This window comes from Triturus cristatus, chromosome 6, assembly GCF_964204655.1.
Source record: "Triturus cristatus chromosome 6, aTriCri1.1, whole genome shotgun sequence".
Classification (NCBI taxonomy): Eukaryota; Metazoa; Chordata; class Amphibia; order Caudata; family Salamandridae; genus Triturus; species Triturus cristatus.
Window position 1 is genome coordinate 731,757,499 of NC_140589.1, and position 23,131 is coordinate 731,780,629.

A 23,131-nucleotide genomic window follows, 5' to 3' on the forward strand; every position below is an offset into this window, starting at 1 on the left:
ATGTTGTGAACTTTGCATGCACTACTTGGTGTTCGAGGAAGATTTCCCCCGTTCCATATAGATCCTGTTCTGTGGAACACGCGTTCCTCTACGAGATCTACCGAAGTAGCATCGATATCTTTGCTGCCCGGCCAGATGAAGGTCAAATAAAATGATGCCGTAAATCTGTGCTAAAGAAGCCAGTGGTAGTTATTAATATCGGTAAAATGTATTTTGCCCTCCATAAGACTCGCTCGTCTTGCTCGCTTTCTTTCTACTGGCACCCACCAATGATGGAGGCGGTGCTACCGCTCCGACTGCAATGCCGTGCTCTCATTTAGGAAGTCATTAATCATATATCCTTCCCCGGAAAGAGGTGGAGGAACCCGTGGAGTAAGAGCCCCCTCCGCAACAAATGCAACAACCAGGGTGAGCAAATGTAGGCTTCCCCGCAATGTAAATCAACATTACAGAATGTTAGTACGCCCACCTAGAGTCCTCTTAGAGCACTCATGAGTGTGTATTTGCACAAGAAGCGTGATTACTGCGCCCTCTGTGCCTGCACACTGCTCATGGCAGATAGTTGCAATAGTGTGTGTATTCCAAGTGACTAGTCTGCGGATCCTGCTACACAATGGAGAAAACGTACGTTCTCTCTTCCTATTTATTGCCAACGTCCATAAATCCAGTGGATGCACCAGATTCTACTGCTTGGTGTGAAATCCCTTTTTTGAAATGCTCAAAGATTGCAGGCTGTGCAGCAGATGCGCACACGTGCATCGGCCCCATTGTACACAAAGCACTCGTGATAGCTACTGAACCATTTTATTAATAAAATAACTGTCCTTCATTGCGATCGGACGGGCATAGCAAACGAAGCTAGCACCGAGGTGACAAGACGCAGCAGTGTAAACACTGACCTAAAGAATCAACAAAGCAGCGAGCGCGCTTCCGTTTTTGCGCGGTGGATGGCGGTCCAGGCTACACGTGCGCCTACACTGAGGGCGGCAGCCGAGTGTGTTTACATGTGGCGTCGCGTCCCGGTGCCTTCCCCTCATCCAACCCCGGCCGGGGCGGGCTGTCTGCCTCACCCCCCCCCTACCCGCCACCACTCCCTCTCCCTGACAGCCCCTTCCAAGACCCGACGCGAAATTAGCAGCGAGGAAGCGTGTAATTGGGCGAGTCACGTGTGCTCAGGGGCCGGGAGCCGGGGGAGGGAGGCAGCCGCAGGCAGCCGAGCCCAGAGCAGGGGCAGCGCCTCAGAGCATGCGAGCTCTGCCCGGGGGCGCTCAGAGCAGGCGGGATGCGAGGCTGAGCGGCGAGGGGGAACCGCGCACACCACCGCTTCCGAGCAGCAAGCCCGGCTGCCAACATGGCCGAAGGTGCATTTTGATTCTTCCCCTTCTACGATTCCCTGGGATATTTTGTTTACATCTGCGTCTTAACTACGCATGTGATGCCTAAGACTACATACCTGCTCAGCCCACCCTCGGAGGTGCAAGCAGCATTAAAAAAAGGTTCTCTGAAGCGTGTGGTGTATGTGCGCGTGTTGCCCCAAATGCGACCCCATTGAAAGATGAGAGATGTGGGAGTAATGTGTGCGTACACCTGCCCGAGTTTTCGCTGCAGACTGGACTTGGCTGCACACTGGGGCGGACAACCAAACACCGCATTACAGCCCCTTGATCCCTTCATCGTGCTGTAGCTACACTTGTACAATCGCGTCATCGCTATCCTCGCTTGAGGGGGGAGATTCAATTCAATTGACTTTGCATGTTTGCTATCTCCCGCACCCACACAGCGCTTTAAACTACGGGGGGCTCAGTAGTGAAATGTTGGTTATAATGGTTAAGAGAATACAGAGAAATGGAGACTTGGTCTATGCCGTTGTGTGCTTGGGGGGGGGGGGGCGTGCGTTTTTCCTGGGGCACCGACTGCCCATGTGCGCCCGGTTGCTGACCACCTCGTCTTTTCCCCCTTAGGAGGAGGCGCCGGCGGAGAGGAGCGGGAGCCCGGGAGGCTGGCTGGGGAGTCGTCCTCCTCTGAGGAGGTCGAGCCGGAGGAGCAGGACCCAGGAGCCGTGCTGCGAGGCACCGGTCATTGCAAGTGGTTCAACGTGCGCATGGGCTTTGGTTTCATCTCCATGAACAGTCGCCAAGGCAGCCCCCTGGACGACCCTGTTGATGTGTTCGTTCACCAAGTAAGAGCCGAGGACGTTTGATATCAACACTCGAAGCACTGACCCCTCGCCCCCTTTTTAGGACAAATACCATTGCTTGCGCTGAAGCCCCGCCTACCCCGATGCTTTCAGTAGGCCATCGACAAAGCTTTACAACCGTCCCCCCACCCATGTATTGCTTTAGCACACCAAAACACGACGTGGCTATGTTATGAACATGTGCATAGTGTCAGAATCGACCCATTCCTTGTGTTGTGGACTTCTCGTCAGGTTAAACACCGTTCTAAATGATCTTCTGCCACAACATTTCCACACTTAAACATAACATCCACAATATAAAAGGAAGCATTGCTTCCAGGGCCCAAGCTTTCCCCAGGTATAGTTTTTCCAGTGCAGCTTTCGCTTCCCTCCCACTAGCGCACTGTGTGCCCGTTATAGAATGGGAAGAGTGATCACAGCTTCAAATCGAAACACCGTACACTTTTACATTCCCGCCATCTTGCTTTAGCTGCACGTGTAACATGTATGCCCCGACACCAGAAGCCTAAAACACTGGGGCGATGCTCCTTGGTGGCAGACCCAAGGCCAAACTGCAAGGAACCAACCACAGCGTGTAACCCCTAAGCTCCCTTCAAATGTGGCTGCTACCCCGCCTTGTTGACAGTGCTCACCGACACCAGAAACGCATGTGGCACCTCTTGCGAACCTGCTGCATCGTTCTTGTTCTCCATTCGGGCTCTATCACGGGAACGTGTCTTGCCACTTCTTATAATTTCCTGGATAGGACCATCAGTGCATGCTGTCAGGGGAAGGGGGTATGCACAGCTGGACACATTTCAGTCAACATTTTCGTCAGGGCAATATTACGTACTAGAGGTGACCGGGGTTTGTTTACCATGCTCCTTGGGCTGGTTATCGCTGGTAAACCCTCAGTGTAGTTGGTGTCTCACCAGGTAGCGGATATCTTGGTGTGCCTTATTTATGATGGGAGCACCTGGGAACATCACATTGCTGTTGTGCTGCCCTGTATGTGATGCCTGCAGTCCTCCTTGAGCTGTTGTGTTCTAATTGCAACAGCAGAGTACATCGTTTTCCTTTTCATTCACGAGTGTATTTTGACAATGCTGCATGTCTGCTTTCGGTGACCTGACTCCTCGCAAAAACAACATTTGCACCCAGGTACTCTTGCTGCATGTCCGTGTACGCTTGCATAACGCTGTAACCTGAAACACACATGGCTTCCCCGCAGGGGGAGGGGTGCCGTGCGCGCTCTTTGCATTTTTTAGTTTCCTGTTTCAGGGTGGAAGCCTTGCCACTGTTACCACGCTTAACACCCCCATCTCAAATTGGCTTCGATCTGATCGCTGTCGGATCTGATTGCTATCCCTGCTCCTTATTTTTTTTCTTTTGAACCTTCCTGGTCGTTAAATTGCTCTTTACGACCTCATAAAGCTCTTTTACAGATGGATAGAAGGTGTAAAACGTCCCCTTCCACTGTTTGATCGTATGTGTTTTCCTATTTTTCTCTCTTATTGTAAAATGTTCACATATTAAGATTACATAAATGTTCATGCTGATTATATAGCCTGGAATGTCGCTTTTCCAATTGTATTTTTATTTGCAACCCTGTACTGACTGTTTATCGCCTTGAGGCCCGGTGTAGTGGCCTTGGTTTCCGACTGTGGATTGCTCTTATCAACGCATGGTTTCTAATGGACCACGCCGTTTGCAGCTAGCGCCACGAGGAAGGACTGCAAAATATGCACTAGCAGTCCTGGCCTAAAAACCCCAATTTCAAAATACCTTTGTATGTGTGGACACACTATCAACCTCGGATCGTTTCGTCAAACAACATTTGTAGTGCATGGGGAATGTAATGTGTTTTCCGCAATATGGTAGTTGATTATTGATGTATTTTATTCTGGCCACAATTTTTGAAGTTTTGTGTATCCCCTTTTTGTTCTGCAGCACAACGCTGTTTTCAATAGCGATTTCATTGCAAGACCCTAGCAGAGCTTCTGTCTTGTATTTTCTTGTATGTTTTCTTCCCCTTCTAAAGGACAACCAGGAAGTAATGCACGTTACCTCTTAATTAAACTTGTGCAGTCTTGCTGCACCACATGCTAAAAGCCACAGTAACGCTGATTGTTGGTCTTCATGAATACACGAGCATCCATCCCTTTTACCGATAGAACTGCTTTATTGGTTGTAAACAAGCCATGTTGTAAAACATACGGACATGCATGATACTTTTTGCGAACCATTCTGCATCTATTTAATGTACGCAATAAATGTTGAATCCTCAATTTCTGAATTCTGTCATGGCCCCGATCTCTTCATAAATATTAACCAAGTGATAATGCAACCTAAATGCTTATGTCCGCGTTCAAAACGAACCCCTATAGTTGGCCTTGCCGATTTAATTTTATTTGATGACGTGGTATTATTGTGGTGTTTTACCAAACTAAGGAATAGCAAAAGCCTGAAAACTAAAACGAGAAATATATTTTGGGTGTCTGAGCTGTGGACTTGTGTAATTAGGCATTTTGACATCAGTCTTGTCGTTCAATGTGTTTGCATTTATTGTAGTGTGCCTCATGTTATATTGACTACTTTGGAAAATGTAGCCAGATTGTGTTGGGGGTACATTTCTAGCAATTGGAGCTAGTAGCTCCAGAGTTTTACTGATGGTCAGCCAGCACTAGCAGGATTACAGGAATGTTTTGTTTTTGTTTTTTTGCCCACGCAGTTTGGCAGATAGCTCTCAATGTGATTTCAGTGCTTGTTCTTTTAATGCATGCTAACTTTCCGAGCTATCTGGAGCATTTCTTTAGCCTAGTAAGTGAACATAGAGGTACACGATTGGCTGCAGCGTGTGTTTAGTTTTGACTGTCGCAAGGTATGTACGTTTTTCATCACTGACCTTCACCCAAGACGACTTGTGGATTGGTGCCACAAAGGTTCACATCTGATTGAGATGGGTCTCTTTTATTTATTAATGTTCTTTTCTGTACAGTAAGTAGGGCATATATTATGTCTCACTCTTGAATCTGAGATGGGGTTCAGAGACTAGAAAACAGAGACCCTTGGTTGTGAAGCAACTATGATGTGCTTCTAGGCATGCATCAGCAGAGAGCGAGTCTGCAAACAGTTCAAGGATCAGTATGGGACAGAGATTGGTCTCGAATTAATGAGTAATTCACAATACTTACTCACTGTGAAGCTACTGACAGCAAATATAGACCAGTTACTCATGAGGCATAAATGCGCCCAGACACTAAAGAGCCGAACTGTATCAAAAGGATGGTGTGGTGGCCAGCCTATTTGTGGAAATTAAATCTCTCTGATGTAAATGAGCTATTGGGTCCTTTATATCTTTGTAATATGTAAGATGAAGAAGAAGCATTTTGCACCTTCCTATGTTTCATGTTCTTGGGCAAAGGCAGAATTTATAAGGCATGTCATTTACTGTCGCTGATGGAATGTGTAAAACAGTCTTTTGTTTATTGATTTGATGCTTTAGTGTACATAGCCAACATAATATTAACATATGTACTGTATTAATGCACACCTTTTGCTTGGCATTAGTTTTGGGGTGAATTAAGAGGTGTGGTGGAGGGGACATAAATTTAGTCATTAAGAGCAGTGCCCGCTCCAGTCCTTCACCCATGAGGAATCGGCTACTGCCAAATCTACACCACCACATTGACTTTTGAAAAAGCAACAAGACCTTCCTTGTAACAATTGCAGTAATCTAAAAAGCATCAAGCCTTTAACCTTTGCTCTTTTTCGGTCCAATATATGCTTGAGGGCAGCGATACATAACTGAATACGAGTCATTTTCGTCAAAATGCTTGATCCATAACACATTGCACTACAATCCATCATCCTCCGAACCAAGCAAATGTAGCTTAGTTGCCATCTGCTGATGTGCTTCAGCAACTGATCGGGTATATGAAGCGCTATATAAATATTGCTACACATTAAAATACTTCACTCTTCAGCCAATAACCCCCATCGCAATCCTTTAAACCATTTTTTTGACTAATGGAGACCACCATTTTATCATTACTGGGACCCCCACTGAATCATTATTGGAATCCGGGTCCTTCCTGAATTGGGACAGTGATGGGGATTGCCTGAGGCGGAGGGGTATGGTGTACCAGGTCTTGGAGACGAGGTACGAGAAGGATCTTTCTCTGGCCTGGTCCTGCGGATCCATAGGATGGTGGACAGCGACAGTTGTGCAGAGCGGAGGGATTTGTTGGGTGTGTGGAATGAGAGGCGGTGCTTCAGGTATGCTGGTCTGGCGTTGTGGAGGCCTTGTACGCGTGAATGAGAAGCTTGAAGGTTATTCTTTTGTTGAATGGGAGCCAGTGGAGTTCACGAGATGTCGCTGCGGCGGGGTATGTTTAGGACAAGTCTGGATGTGGCGGTTTGAACTTTATTGAGCTTCTGTAGGAGTTTCTGGGTGATGCCGGCATAGAGTGCGTTGCCGTAGTTGAGTGTTCTGCTGATGAGGGTGTGGGTGACAGTCTTGCTGGATTCAGTGGGGATCCACCTGAAGGTCTTTCGGAGCAGACATGGTGTGTTGAAACATTGAGGAGATAGCGTTGATCTGGCGGTTCATAATGAGCGCAGAGTCCAGTATGATGCAGTGGTTGCGTGTGTGGTCCTTGGGTGTGGGGGTATTCCCAGTGCAGCAGACCACCAGGAGCTCTTCCAAGCAGAGGGGGTGGATCCCAGGATGAGGACTTCTGTGTTGAGCTTGAGGCAGCTGTCTCTCATCCAGATTGCAACGGCTTTCATCCCTTTGTGGAAGTTGTTCTTGGCGACTTTGGTTTCGTTGGTGAGGGAGAGGATAAGCTGAGTGTGCGTAGGAGGCGATGTTGAGCCTGTGGTTCCTGACGATGGTGCTAGTGGGGCCATATAGACGTCGAAGAGGGTGGGGCTCAAGGAGGAGCCCAGGGGGCACTCTGCAGCTGATCTTTAAGTTCTGAGAGGTACGGTGGTAGTCTGACCCGACTTAAATCAACACTAAGTGATCACATTGACATTGGTCACAACACCAACGAAATGAGCGTAACAACTGTATAAATGGAATGAATTGAGCGTTTGTTATTGACAAAAATGACTGCTTTGAAGTTTGGCTTGCCTAAGAATTGTTGGGAAGTGATGCACTTTGTTGGGCATGCATCCTAGATGTGCTTTACTAATCAGTCAGGTGTTGAATGGTATTTTGTGTGCCGTTTGTAGGAAGGTGGAATCTGACTGCATGGTTGCCCCAACTTTTTTCCTGGTGTTTTTCTGGTTTTCAACTTAGGCTGGGGTCCTGAATAGCAGGATTTCAGCAAACTATCTGCTTTCCCCTTTAAATTGATTACCAGTACCTTAGGTACACTCAAGATTGGATTCTGGGGTACCTTTATAAGTCCCTAGTATATGGTATACTATGTACCCAGGGCATAGGTACCCCAGAGGCCTACCAGGGGCTGTAGCATGTATTATGCCACCCCTAAGAAGCCATCCAAAATGAGACAACAGGACTGCTACAGCTGCTTGTGTAAGGTGGTGCATATAGGTTCACTATATCTCTCCATATCACTGCACATATAAACCTATCAGTCACCCCTATGGCAGGCCTTACCAATCCTGAAGGCAGGGTGCTGGGTTTTATGTGAGAGAGTGCCCATACATGAGCAGAGCCCCTCTGCAGCCTTCGGAACCTTTATTCCGGGGTTGTTTGTGATGCAGCCAAACCATATACTCTTGAGTGCATTATAACCAAACGGTAAATGCTAACTTTGGGATGTCTGCATGGAAACATGCCATGTTTGGTGTCAAACACCTTGAAATCATACCCTCACACCAGTAACTGGTGTGGGAGTATAATCCCACCCTTCTAGAGGGAGAGACATGACCGCACCGGTATACCCGTTACCAGCTAAACAGACCCTGGCATCACAAAATGGATGCTGCCAGCCACAGACACGAGTCTGCCCTCCTACTGCTGGACGAAACTTCGGCAGGGAAGGCCTGGACAATAGGTTTCCTGTCACAGGAAGGTGTCACCACCTCTCAGACTGGCTTTAGTGTATTGGGGCTGGGTGGGTGCACTCCAAGAGTGCTTTGAAGTCAGCACTGGGGGCACATTTGGTGTCCCTGTGCATAGTCCAGCTCAAACCGGTTGTAGGGGTTACCAGCCCCTGCTCTGGCACGAAACTGGACAAAGGAAATGGGTGTAGCCAGCCCTCTTTCCTGACCCTCCCATCGGAGTTTGTCCCACCCCTTCCTTGGGTATAAGATAGGAACCCCTGGCTACAGGACTTTAGATTATACCTGGATGAAACTCTGATACAGAATCCTGGAACTTCGACGATCTACATTGAACTAGATGACTAAAGAATCTCCCTTGGAGTAAAAGGAGTTACTCCCCTGCAAGGCAGGCACCAAAGACGCATTTGACCGGTTTGCATCTCCGAAGCTGCTGAGGACTCCGAAGAACTTTGCAACACAGGAGGTGGGTTTCCGTGGTCTTAGAGGCCAATCAGCACCCACAGAAAGTCCGAGGCCCGTATCCCTCATGACGACCGTGCAACCCGAACCCCTGGACACCGCGTCACTTTGCAGAAGCATCAGCTTTCTAGCGACTCCTGCAGCTGAGCTTTGGGTTACTTGTAGCCCTGACCTCGAGCAGCAATTCCACCGAAGATTGCCTGCCTACACTCCACGAGTGTTCCGTGAGCTGGCCCTTTGTGTTTTCTCTCGAGGTCCCTTTGCTATCCCTAGTCTGTCGACTGGTGGGTCCCTGTGAAGGCAACTCTCTCTAATTGGGCTTACCTGGTTGCTCCAGAGGTGCCCTGACTCTCCATCGCTTGGGAAGACCCCAGGACCGTGCTGGTCTGCACCGAAGCATCTTTTCTCTTTCTGCGTGGGTTTCTGTTGCCAAGGCTTTTTGGGTCCAATCCGGGCACCGACACCACAGCACTCGACATCCTTCGTGGGACAGCTCAAATCCAGCTCCTGGTAGTCGTCGACGCCTCCTGGTCCTCGTGGCTGCAGAGTCAAGCTTCACCTCTTTGCACCTGAAACATCCGACATTGGTGTGCATTTGTCTATCGTGCCCCTGGTCACTGGCAAGTGACCCAGACTCTGCCCCCTCTGCTTTCAGGTTCTTCTGATCTTCGATCCAGGCTTGGATCACACCGGACACTGTTCTCCTTCCCGGCAGCAGCACTTTGCAGGAGATCGCCATTGAAATCAACAACGATTCCTGACACCATTTGACACCTATGCACCCGGCTTCCCTGGGTGAGGTAACTCGAGTCCGCCGGTGCTCCCGTGGGTGCTGGCCCTAGAACCCCCTAAGTCTAAAGGGGTTTGCTCAAAGTCCTCTCCTAAGTGTCCTTAACTTCTAAAATTCCAACAGCGACTTTCCCATAGAATAGCACGGGGCTCGCGCCTGTGTTCTCACTCTGCTCGCGTCCCCCGTGGGTCTTCTGTGTCACTACCGTGGGTGGTTCCTTAGAGTCCCAGCGATTCTACGTGCTCTAGGCACTGCGTCTAGTCAAGTCGTGGTTCTTATACCACTTTCTTTTTTTTTTTTTTTTTTTTTATAAAATTTTTATTGAACAATAATTCGGTTACAAGCACGGGCCTACAACCACCAGGGCCGGCCGCTAGGTACAGAATGAGATATACATTGATCAAGGCTGCAGTCAAGTCCCGGGGCGCAGCCCCGTAGTGGCTCCGGATAGTTCTAAAGGAACAGGAGACTTAAGTCCAACAGACACAAAAACTAAAAGAAAAACAAAAGGCGAGGCATAAGGGCAAACAGTGCGGGTCAGGCTTCCTCCGGGGAACTCCAGTGCAGACCATTAAGCAGCCGGCAAAAGGAAGGAGTACCGGGAGGCTGGGGACGGGGGGGGGGGGGTCAAGGGAGATGAACGTCCATATGTAGTTATTCCAAAAGGTGCCAGGAACCATCAAGGGTCAGGGGGACATGGCGATATCGGTGTCCACCAGGGGGGGCGTACAGATACCCCCGCGATACGCATTCCATTGCCCCCAGATTCTACCCCATGCCCCCGGCTTACCACGGGCCACATACACAGTCTTCTCCCTGAACATACACCAGTCCATATTCTCCTTCCATACTGACACGGTGGGCGGCCGTTGGGCGCCCCAAAGCTGCGCTATATCTCTCTTGGCAATCATGTTCCCCAGGGCCGCCCACCGAGTCTGAGCCGCGCTGTAATCATTGGGCTCCCACACATTCAGGACACAGCGACGCACCTCCGGCAGCAGCACAACCCCAGTGACCTGTCCCATAACCGTATGGACCCGGCGCCAGTAGTCCGCCACCTCGCGGCACTCCCACAGGATATGGAGAAAGGTGGCGCTGAGCCCACAACCCCGCTTACAGAGCCCGTCGTCGGAAAATCCCATCGAGACCAAGCGAGGACCCGTCACATACACCCGGTGAAGAATCTTAAGCTGTACCAACCGGAGACGGGCTGGAATGGCGACCTCCTTGGGGGACGACAGTGCAGACTGCCAGTCCTCGTCGTCCAATTCCACCCCATCCCCCGTCCAAGCCTCCCGGAGGCGCACCAAGAGGTCAGCCCGATGATTAATCAGTTTTTTATAAGTTAAAGAAATAGTACTGTCAGGGACATGTCCGTCAAGTATGCGGTCCTCGAGGGGCGAGGAAACCGGGATCTTGGTCCCCTCCCCAAAGACCGAGAGCAGGGCGTGTCGAACCTGGGCATAGCGGAAGAACTCCCTGTCCGTAAGCTCGTATTCGGCCTGGAGCACCGCGAAAGTCTTAACCGTGCCCTTATGCCACAGGTCTCCCACTTTGCTGATACCAATCGTATCCCACTGGTCAAACCCCTTCGTAGTCCAGAGGCTGCCCAGGCGGTCGGAGGCAAACAAAGGAGTAGCACATGTCGCTCACTCCAGCCCGTGGCCGCAGTGGCAGCCCTCCAGGTCCGCACCGCAATCTTAGTAGGACCCGTAAGGGTCCGGCCAGCCGAGCGGGAGTAAAGTGCCCTGTTATAGTTCCCGCCGGGAAGCAGGAACTTGTCCATCTCATACGCCGGATTCAAGCCAGGCGCATACGTGGCATGGTTAATGGCCGATAGCTGCGAGGCCCAATAGTACCTGCGAATGTCAGGAAGCGCGATGCCCCCGTCGTACCAGGGGAGAGTAAGCTTAGCAAGAGCAATACGCGCCCGCCCGTCCCACACCAGTCTCCTCTGCAGGCTCTCCACCTCCCGAAAGTAGGCCACTGGGATAACGTCGAAGGAGTTCTGGAGTGCATAGAGGAACCTGGGAAGGGACATCATTTTGAACAGCGCGGCCCGACCCAGCGGGGACAGGGGCAGCCTGCACCACCGGGCCGTGTCCTCTCGCAATCGCCGGAGTGGACGCAGGAGATTCTGCTCATAGCGAGCCACCGGGTCCAGCGAAACGTATATCCCCAGGTACTTAAAGCCGCTCAGAGATATTTGGATCGGAAGCCGAGGCGGCAGGAGAGGAGGACCACCAGAGATAGGATAGACGCAGGATTTAGACCAATTGATCGTGAGACCCGAATTGTTCCCAAAGGAAGTCAGAACGTCAAAGAGGACGTTGAGCGACTGCCGCGGTGAGGTGAGATACAGGAGAATATCGTCCGCATACAGCGAGACCCGATCTTCGAAGCCCGGGGCCCACCGGATCCCTCTAAGCGAGGGCTCCCAGCGGAGCCAAGCAGCGAGTGGCTCCAGGGCGAGAGCAAAGAGCAAAGGGGACAACGGGCACCCCTGCCTCGTGCCCCTGCCAAGGGCAAAGGGCCGAGAGACCCGCCCATTCACCACCACCTGAGCCATGGGTCCCGTGTAAAGAAGCTTCACCCAGCCAATAAATCCTTCCCCAAAGCCAAATTTAGCCAAGACAGCCCAGAGGAATGGCCACTCGATGGTGTCAAAAGCCATCGTGGCATCCAAAGAAACCAGCACGGCCGGTTCGGAGAGGAGCTCCGCCCTGGCCAGGGCGCCGTGAAGACGCCGCAAGTTAAGAGCGGTGTTGCGGTGCGGGATGAAGCCGCATTGGTCCGGATGAATAAGATCGCACACGACGCTCAACAAACGATTGGCAAGGACTTTATACCACTTTCTTAATATATGGTTTGGTCCGCTCCTAGGGCCCATTGTATATTGTGCTATTTACTGTCGTTTTAGAACTGTATTATTCTGTATCTTGGACTCTAATCTCATAAAGAGATTAGTAGTGAGTGTTTAGAAATACATACATATATTTTATATATACCTTGTGTGGTTCTCCTTTCATTTGGTAATTCAAGAGGTTATAATCTGGTAAACTAAGCTGCTTTACACTCCTTCAAGACTTCGCCTGAAGGCTGCTCTCCATAGCTACCACTAGGATAGCTTTCAATAAAGGTTGTCTTTAAACCTATCATCAATAAGGGTTGTTTGGACTGGTGCAAAGTGCCCACTATAACTAGTGGACAGCATATGCCAGGCCAACTTCTCACACCGGTCAGTTTATTTTTGTTATTAAACAGTGGTTTTTATTGACCACACACTTAATGTATATGGTGTTTGATCCTACAGTGTTAACGGACAACTATTTGCCAGGTCCTTTTCTTCTCCATTTTATGCCCTACCCCTATCTGAGACAGGCCCACTACCATCTGAGTCATTTAGAAATGGGAGGCAAAACACGTGATGCTACTGTGAGTAAGCACATTTTTGGGCCACAAAGGTATTGTTTCTACTAAAGGTTATGATGAGCAACAGCGCGAGAAATACCCCCACCCCTCCTTTCAGGACAAAAAAGGCACATAGCGTCTTGACATTTTCGCAACATAAATATATTTTTTAATATCGTTTTATTACATTTTCACAATGGTCATATACATTGTACCGTTAATTATTCTTTGGAATTATCAACACATTATACAAGAATCAGGGGATCACAATTCACAATTACAAATCTGTCACAGCTCCGTCTCCACTTCTTCGCATTTTTAGTTCCGCCATTGGGGATACACATATACTTCCCTGGTATACATTCCATTTCTTCCACTTTTTAGGACATCCGCGTATTATAAATACCTCCTTTTCCGCTACCATACACTTATCTTGCTCTTTCGCCCATATATGAATGGACGGTGGGTCCGTCGCCCCCCAGTTTCCCACAATCTCTCGCTCTTCAGTGCCCATGACGAGAGAGTCTCGTCATGGAGCACGGTCGCGCTGTGCCCATGACGAGACTATCTCGTCATGAACCCCACCCACTAATAAAACGCCCGGCACAGGAGGGGGAAAGGGCGTGGCACAGAAGGGGTTAACTAATGTAAATCCTAATGTTACCATCTGTTGTTCGATTTCTGTGAGGTCTGTGGCTGCCCATATGTTAAGTAAGCCCAGCTGCAGTGTGAGAGCTAACTCCTTCCCCAATGCAGTTTGAATACGAGTTGTGGCTTACTCCCACATATGCTTTATAGCAGGGCAGTCTCACATCGTATGGTAAAAGGTGGCTACTAAGACAGAGCTTATCCGTCCTGGCGCCTATTTTAGCCAGAGTGACCCCTGTCAGATAGGATCAATGTAGAATCTTAATTTGAATCAATTGGAAGCGGAGGGTGATAGCCGCTTCCCTAGGGGACATTAGGGCCGCTTGCCTTGTCGTCGTCATCAATTGGCCCCAGGTCACTTTGCCACTGCTCTCTAAGTTTATCGAAGGTGTCAGGCAGGTTGTTGCATAGTTTTTTATAGGTTAAGGTTATGGCCTTCGAGTGCAATGGCTCATCCAGCAGTCGATCCTCCAACGGCGACGACACTGGTATGTCTTTGAGGTCTGAAAAAACCGCCATAAGGGCATGTCGAATTTGTAGGTACCGAAACCGTTCCCCTTGCGCCATTTGATAATACCCCCGGAGTTCCTCAAAACTAAGAATAGAACCCTTCTTGATCAAATCTCCCACCACTGAGATCCCGATCATGTCCCACTTGTCAACCCCTGGTTGGTGGCATAGAGTGCCCAGTATCTCGTTTTGCCACAGTGGCGTCGCTTTTGTGAGGATATTAGCCCAGCCCAGGCGTGAATTCTCCTGGTGCCAGATTCCTACCGTATGAGAGGTGGGTCCACAATATCTATGTTTCTCATTTTTGCAACCTTGATGACGAATGCACGCTGATAGAATGGAAACTCAGTTTTGTGACCATCTGAAAGGAAGATCTCATGTACAGTGCAAAACAGACTTCACACTTGTCTCTTTTTGCTGTATATTTTAGATGCTGCGTTATTCAAACTGATTCTACATCTGTGTTTCAGATTCCAAATAGGCAATGGCTTATTTGACCGGTTTAGTGGCTCTAGTGAAAAACGCTGTATTTGCTCTCGGGAATTGATGGAGCCATTGTACAAGTGGAAGAGGAGAGCTGGATTCCATTTTATAATAAAACAAGGTGTTTTGTAAACGCAGTGTAGACGCTTTTGATACCTTTCACAGCAGTAACCGGTCACAAAAAAACCCAAATAATCTGTTTCCTAACATGGCAGGCACCAAGTCTTCTAAAGGTTTTTTTTTTTTCCCAATCGTTGTGTTCCACATTGGTTCATTTCTCCCCGCACCTGTCAAAATGTGTACCAGATGCTACACTAAAACGTTTCACTGAATTGTCATGTAAAAGAGGAGTATTGTGAAAGTTGCATTATGTTTTTTGATGCATGATGGTGGGCAAAGCTTCCACGGTTATTAAGCAGTTACTTGTTTCGTAGCGTGAAATCTTGTAAATATTGCCATTCTAATGTGAAGTTTCTTTATTTAAAGATATGGTTGTGCTTGAAGTAAAAACCTTATGTAGTGTGCATCTTCAGCATTAATTTTCTGCCTAGAGCTAAAATATAACCCAAGCCAATTTTTGCATGATGTACGTGGCGGTGTCTCAATTTGTTGCTTTGATTTTGTCAGCAATGTTATAATGGTCTTTTTATTAGACACATTGAAATCGCACACGGTGCACTACGCTGTCAGTGCTTGTTTTTATTGAACTCAGTACATGTATACGACCAGAAAGCTCTGTGACCCTCCACCTGCTACCTAGTCACTTCTACCATCATCGCCTCTCTTGTCATACAGATACCACCAAGAGCTCTTACCCATCTGCAACTGTCTCCCAAGTGAACCACTCCCAACCTGTGCTCCCCTCTTCCCAATCACAACAGCATATGGAGGGGGCACGTTGATGACATCCGACTTCCCAAAACCATTCAAAGGACAGCATAAGATCCAGTTTTGTTGTTTGTTTACAAATAGCAAAATCTTAGGCCGTATTTATTACATAATCATAACTTGAAAATTGCATAATAGTACACATCATTTCAATATACAAAGTTGTAACAGAATTCCTTTTTTAGCATACATAGCCCTCTAGACAGTAACTGCATAAAAATCCTTTTGGTGAACTTGTGGTTTTCCCTTCGACCTAGTTCCCCTTGCACGTCTGAACTTTCTGGGCCTACTAATGGCCATATCCCAGAGCAGAAAAGTATAATCACTTTTATGCGAATCAATGCTCTCTTTACTTGTCCCAGAGACTCATTCACTCCAGAGCAATCCTATCTGTGTTGCCTCAGACACCTGCCAATGACCTAGCTTAAACAACCTGGCCATGTATTGGTCTCCTGGCGCAGACAGTAGCCTCTTTCCCTTAATTCAATTGAGCAAGCATGGTAAGGTGGTTAAGGGCACCAAAAGCGACTGACTCAGCCCCCCAGAATTGCAGCTTCTTTACCAATTGCTGCAAGCACCACCTTTGAGGTCCACCTGACACTAGTGTTCTCTGTGGCGTAATCCCTATGAAATGCCAAGGAGGACAGAAGTGTCCCCGCCAACCATGAATTCACCCGCCCTAATACAACAGGAGGTATAACATAATTTAACAATTTTCCACCAACAGAAAACATTATTGGAGTCAACTGTAAAAAGTGGCACCGCGTTTTAGCAGTTGAGATCTAAAGACACAAGGAATAACCTAGCATGACAAATCTGCACCCAATCAACTCTTCTGAACTAAGGGTGTGGGAAAAAATATTACCCCAGCCCGCAGTGGCTTCTGGGTGCTGCTAGTCACATGCCAGCTGGAGGTAGTGGTAATGGTGAGGAGGACAAGGACAAAGAGTTAGAGCTCTACCTCACTACACCTTTTAATTGTGTTGGCCTGAGATCCTGCTACCACCACCTCCTCCAACCACCGTGAGATCTCCATGCAATGCTATGCCCTCATGAGGGAAGGTGGCAGGCCAGGCCCAATGTAGGGCCATCGTCTGCTGTCCTGTCATCGTGCCCCCACTGTCGGTCCCCGCTGTGCCCTCCATAATGTCTACTTGCCCCATGCTTGGGGAGAGCCTTTGAACATATCTAAGGGACTCCTATGCTGACGACACTCAGCTTATCTTCTCTTGTGATAAAGGATCTGACTTTGATGGGCCTAAGATCAAGTCCTGCCTCACGAAGGTTTTCAATTGGCTTAATGTAAACCAGCTCAAGTGTAATCCGGACAAAACGGAAGTTGTTTTCTTTTAAAAACCAGAAACACTCGACTGGAGTTCCTGGTGGCCCAAGGATCTGCCGTCCCTGCCAAAAGAAAAAGAGAAAGCAAAACATTTAGGAATTGTCATTGACAACACACTTTCGATGTGTTCTCAGATCTTAAACCTCACTGGCGCTTTCTTCAGTACTCTCCGAATGTTGAAGAAATTTCTGCCACTACTACCTCTCAAGAGTAGAAAGATAGTGGTGCAGGCTTTAGTGACATCAAAACTTCACTACCTCAACTGCCTGTACCTTGGTCTCCCCAAATCCTTGACCCAGCGCCTACAAGTGGTTCAAAACGCAGCAGCCAGAGCCATCCTAAGATCTAAACCCAGATCTAGCATGACTTCGATTCTCAAATCTCTTCACTGGCTCCGCATTAAAGAGAGAATAAACTTCAAAGCTTTCACCATCTTTTTAAAACCGTTCCACTAGGGTGGAGCCGGCTACCTAATTAAATGAGTGAACCATTATTCTACTTCAAGACCCCTACGCTCTTCCAACGCGAACCTGGCTGTTGTGTCCAAAATTTGCCATGTCCGCACTGGAGGTAGATCCTTTGGTTTCTTGGGCGCTAAACAATGGAATAGCCTTCCTAAGTCCTTGAGGCTAACTACTGACATACTTTCATTTAGAAAGAATCTAAAAACGTGGCTTTTTAATCAATAATTGCCTCCTCCACTCCTCTCCCTCTGCTGTCTATGCGCCAGGACACTCTAGTTTGAGTAGCTGTGCACTTTATTAAATACGGTATTTCATTTAATTTCATGTTGATGACCTCTGATTCAATCCCTTCACCCCAAAACCATTCCAAAGGAAACCCGGGACCCATTTTTGTGGCTTGGTTAGATACCAAAGCTTGGGCTGCATTTGTTACATGATCATAACTTGGCAAAATTTCATAATAGTACACATTACTCACATTTAAATGGCTGAAGCAAAGTTATTTTTCACATACATAGTCTGCTGTATATCGAGTCACCTACAACCCCAGTACCTCTAATGAATCCTTTTCGGGAATTCATGGTCCGGGTGCCCCCCCCCCCCCCCCCCCCCCCCCCTCCCGGGCACCCGGACCTTTCTGGACCCACTAACAACCTATCCTAGAGCAGAAACAGACAATCGCTGTTACGTGATCACCTGCTCTCTTTACTTGTGCCGTAGGCCTTATCGCCCATGGCAACCCTACTTCGGGTACCTCAAACCACCTGCCAGAGAGCTAACCTGGGTAATCGGGCCATGCCTTGGTCTTCTGGCGCAGATTGTATCCACCAACCACCCCAAAAAGCCTCAATCTCTAGTGCAACTGCACATGCATGGAAAGGCAGGTAAGGGCCACAAAAGCCTCTGAAACCTACCTCCCACAAGCTAGATTGTTGCTTGAAAGGAGAATGACAACACAACATTCCAGAAAACCAGCCATTAACTGTCTGGGAAAAGATGTAGCGCATCAGGGAGGAAAGAACCTTGCCTTCCCCCTAATTTAAACAAGGGGGGGGGGTAGGCAATGTACACCCAAGACGTGGTGTATTCAGATGCCTGGGCATCTTTCGGCTCATGCGCCTACAAATTCTTGAAGTGCATGAGCAGGGAAACTGCCATGGCGGCATGTCTAGGGAATAGGTAGCAAGCAAAACTGCATCACAAAACGCATAGCTAACCTAGCCATTTATCAGTTTACAGGACTGTTTGACTAGTCAGCCAGATCATTACCTTCCGCGAGCGATAACCATGACCGTAGGTGTAAAACCTCATTGGTCAAACCTTTCCAATGACATTTCTCAATGTGAAAGACCCTCACAGCTAAACCTTCTCATCCCGAAGTTAACTTCTCAGACCCAATCAGTAAAATCACATCTCAGGTCCAACTCGCCTCGAAATGACCTAATTGTACAGAAAAATGTGCTTAGGTGACTGATGCACCCTACTTGCTGTCCTCTTGTTTAGTTGGTGCATCCTACTCTTGGTGGAATTACCTCACAACAGCTCTGTGCATCCGGAGGCCAGGTGTAATTACTTTAAAGCTTGCTGAGATTCAACCCAACCTCTGCTCTTCTTAAACCTGAGTGGCCATGTCCATACAGGCTGAAGCTAATGCCACCTAGTACAAACAGTTAAGAAGGCAAAAGGATAACATGAGTGCATGTTATTTGTTTTTGATCTGATACAGATGGGTAATTTGGACCCTAGAATACAACGAAATGGAATAGAACAGCTCCTCAAAGCCCTCTGGCCAAACCCCAGTATCCTAAGAAGTAGATAACCATTCTTGTCAGTAGTTTGATGAATGTACCTTAAAGAGGTGGTGGTTGTTTGCCACAAAACATCCGTACTCCATAGCGAGCCTGGTGTATGGAGTATCATGCGGTTGCCTACCTACCCGTGTATAAAACACTGTTAAAGTGAATAGGGTAACCCAGTATCTGAGTATATGAGCAACAATTTTTTTTTTAGGGTATCTGATACTAACTGGATAAGCTTATATTTCAACTCAGCCTAGCCACCCATTGTCTAGTTGTCTACACAAATACATTTGTACAATTTGATATTTATAATGAATCACTGATAACAGAGGTGGTTAGAGAAACCTGAGGTACATTAACCTTCATATACCAAAAGTGCTTACACTAGCCCAAAGGCTGTTGAGTTCATATACACATCAAGTGAGCAAACTGCAATCAGTACTTTATATACAATGGGTGCTAAGTGTCACAAATATAAACATTAAAATACATAGGACGTTGCATAACAGTACAAAACAAAGATTTTTGCAATGGCGGTGTCCAGGGGTTTGTTCAAAGTGATTCAAGTCTATGTCCGTATTGTTAGGTTATGGGGGTATGCTTGATTACAATATGGAGCACCAGCCAAAGCTGAATTAGGAGCCAACTCATTTAGTATCGCATACCTTGTTGAAAACACCACCGCCCACCTTAACGCTCTTGATTGAAGGCAGGGTGTGCCTAATTACAATAAATAATGCTTCCACAGTTGATGTCCTAATTGCAGGTGATATTATGTGTCAATATGTTTTTTTTTTTGTGGCGAGACAGATTGACTTATTAAACCATTTTTTGGGGCGGTAAGTGTAGTGTTGAGTGAATCTCAGAATTTGTCCACAAGATGTTTGTCTCTGGTTTTTGAGATGTCTTGATTATTTTTTTTTAATGGATGAACAAATTTCCAATCTGACGGAAATTTCATTATGGAAGAAACTGAAAAATTCATCCCAATCTCTGCTCTGCTTTTTTTTTTTTTTTTTTACTCGAGTGTTAGATTCAACTTTTGAAATAAACTTTCTAGATTTGTTTTTTCCACATTTTATTGGTTGGTAAAATAGTATGGTTAAGCTTTTAGGACCTTTTTCATACATGTTGCTTTTTTATTTTCATAAATGTCAGTTAAAGGCAAAAAGGCATTTCCTTTCCTTTTTTAAATGTACTGAAGAGCCTTTCTTATTTTTAGATTGGCAGAGTACTAGGTAGTGGACTTGGATTTTCTTTCTTTCCAGTTTTAATGGCACTACCCTCATAAAGTGTATTTGGATAATGGGGACGTGGTCACGGCGTGCTGCAGAATGGCTGCCTGGTGAAGGAGCTCCGCGGGCCGGGCTCAGTAACCCTGAAAATACCATCGTTTAGCCCGCACCTTGCGTGCTGCAAGTTACTGTGCCGACGGCCACATATCTGAGGAGTGCACAGAGGTAGATGGAACGCCTGAAATTGACAGTCTACTGACCTGTCTGAAGGCGAAAAGGCGCGGCGGGGACCGAGGCGAAAATGGCCGCCATGATGTGGGTTGCCTCTCGATGATTTGTAGCTGGCACATGGAATGACGGTCGCCGCAGTTCTACTAGGAGCGAGAGTGGTGCCCCATTAATTTCCTGCCGACTGCGGAAGGAAACTCCAACCCCAAGTGCTGAGAGTTGTGGAGCGGCTCACGGTGTTGCACAGTTCCCTGTGGTGTGGGCGGGCCGCTGGAGGTGGTCGGAGCCCATCGCTGGAGCCCTGTGTTGGTCGACTGCCGTGTGAACTGCTGTGGATTGCCACAGGCGGTGACGAGGGGGTGACGGTAGCTGCTGGTGCTGCTGCGGAGGATCGGAGCCGGGCGTGAGAGAGGCGAGTGCGGCGAGGCCTGGTTGTAGGGCTGGGCCGACCTATGGTACTTGTACCTTGCTGGGCCTGGGTGCGGCGGAGTGTGCTGGCCGGCCCTTGTTAAACTTTTGGGCTTCTCCTGCTCCCTCCATCCAGGGTGATTCTTGTGGGGCTTTGCGGTGTGAGGGGCGATCTGAGGCGGGAAGCGGGCAGCGCCTGGCTCTCTCTCGGCACTCTAGGCCGGGGGTGGCGTAGGCGGTGTGCGGTCCTGCCGGCCGCTCGCATCGTGGCTCAGCTGGAGTCTCTAGTAACATAGCCCTGGGCAAGTTGGAAATGCACTGGATCCTTAGGCTGTGAGTCTATGCTGGACATTTTCTTGCAAAGAGCAGGAGCAGACCTCAATAACAGTCAATCGCAAGAGACGATACAACACAGCGGGGCCCATATTGTCATTGGCTAGTGCGGGCGGAGTGAGCTGCAGGTACAACTCTGCCATTGAGACTGGGTGCGGTGCTCCGGACCCATTGTCCTAGTACCCTCATTGCCTCGCATGCCACGGTGGGGGCACGCTGGGGACAACTCTACCTGTGCTGCTTTGCGTATGCTGCCCCCTAATTTTGTGGAGAGAGGGATTGGTGCTCGTCACAGCTCGAAGTGCTTGTATCATTGGGATGCGGCAAGAGAGTGGCTGATCTAAGTTGGGACTGCGCTGGTGTCTGGTGCGGTGGAATATAATAAACTTACAGGCACCACCATATATGACCCTACTTCTTTATGATCATGGGCAAAGGAGATCCAAAACAGCCTAACATTCCGTTTGAGAGTAAACGTCAGACACGCACAATGGACTCGCCCACAGAGATGGGCGCTGCCCAAAGTCCAGTTGACACTGTAGATCACCCTGAAGAAAACATGCAGTCAATTCTATTGGAGGTACGCTCCAGTCTCAAAACCATCGACTGTAAGATAGACGTGCTCACTTCCAGCCTTGATGATGTCAAGAAAAAAGTAGACATTCACGAAACCCGCCTTGATGTCCTGGGAAACAGGCTATCTGATACATAGGACGCTCAGGCTGAGTCGCGAACGCAGATGTGGAGTATGGAAAAGGTGCTGGAGGTGATCAAGGTGAAAAATGAAGACTTGGAAGCTTGTTCCAGACGGAACAACTTAAGAATTATTGGCCTTCCGGAGTCGACAGCCATCTCAAGAATGGAGCCCTTCATTGAGACTCTCTTGCGTGAGCTATTTGGTGCTTTCCCCAGTCATGACCGTGGAGAGGGTGCACCGCTTGCTTGGACCTCGTCTGGGGCCCGAGTGCGCCGCCGCGCCCAATCATCGCACACCTACTCAACTTGCGGATAGGGACGCTATTCTTAGAGATGCGAGGGCTAAGAACCACATCACACATCTAGGTAATAGCTGGTCCTTCTTTCCGGACTACAACCCAGCTGTGCAAGCTGCTTGCAGGGACTTTGTACCAGTAAAAAGGCTCCTACAGTCTTCCTTCCTTTCCATACGCTATGCTCTACCCTGCCAAACTGAAAATTACTCATGACAGACAAGCTAATCTCTTTACAGATCACAAGTCGGCCTTGAAAGTCACGAAGCACATTTGCCATCGCAAAGCTCCTACGATCACTTCTAAAGGTTCCACGAGCTCCCCAAATTTGAGTGACAATGACGAATGCTTTTCTCACAGATTGCACTGTACGGTCACTGATCCATATACACTGTCGCTGTGCATGCGCTGGATTACAATATTCAGTATGAGGCCACAGACTCGCTGCGCGTATGCGCAAAGGGAAATATTTTGATGGTATACTGTGTCTATATCATTGTTACGCTGTTGGTACACTCACTCTTTTACTCTAGTTGAGCTGGGGGGTGTTTCTGCTATAACAGCCTGGCCACCTTACCGCATGGTAGGTGTTTGCCGTTGTTCCTTACCCCCAATGGGATATCTCCTATTTCTTCGAACTTCAAAATTGGGCTCGGAGTAAGACAAGGGAGGGAGGGAGGTTTACATTCTCGACCTAATTGGGAGGTTGTAGTGGGAGGGGGGTGGAGGCGTGGGTTAATTGCATTTGAAGGCGATTTTGGTTTCGATTTTGTAGTTAAGAGGTTTGTTTATTGTGATTGTATTAACACTGGGTGTAGAAAGAGCATCTTCAGCAGGATGTACTATGACTATCAGGTGACTGCTCCATCTTTGGTACACAGAGCTAAAGGGGACCATGGGTGATGGATACAGGTAAATGATGTGGAACA

The 23,131-nt window shown here is 48.2% G+C and overlaps 1 protein-coding gene across 1 annotated transcript in view; it reads left to right on the forward strand.

Annotated features, from left to right (window-relative positions):
* The first annotated feature begins 997 nt into the window (after positions 1–997).
* Positions 998–23,131, forward strand: part of LIN28B (lin-28 RNA binding posttranscriptional regulator B) — a 438,223-nt gene continuing 416,089 nt past the window's right edge. The window contains exons 1-2 of the mRNA XM_085611259.1: positions 998–1,361; positions 1,962–2,179. Of these exons, the coding sequence (XP_085467385.1) occupies positions 1,352–1,361; positions 1,962–2,179 (228 nt within the window). The 5' untranslated portion in view covers positions 998–1,351. The remainder of the gene's footprint in view (positions 1,362–1,961; positions 2,180–23,131) is intronic.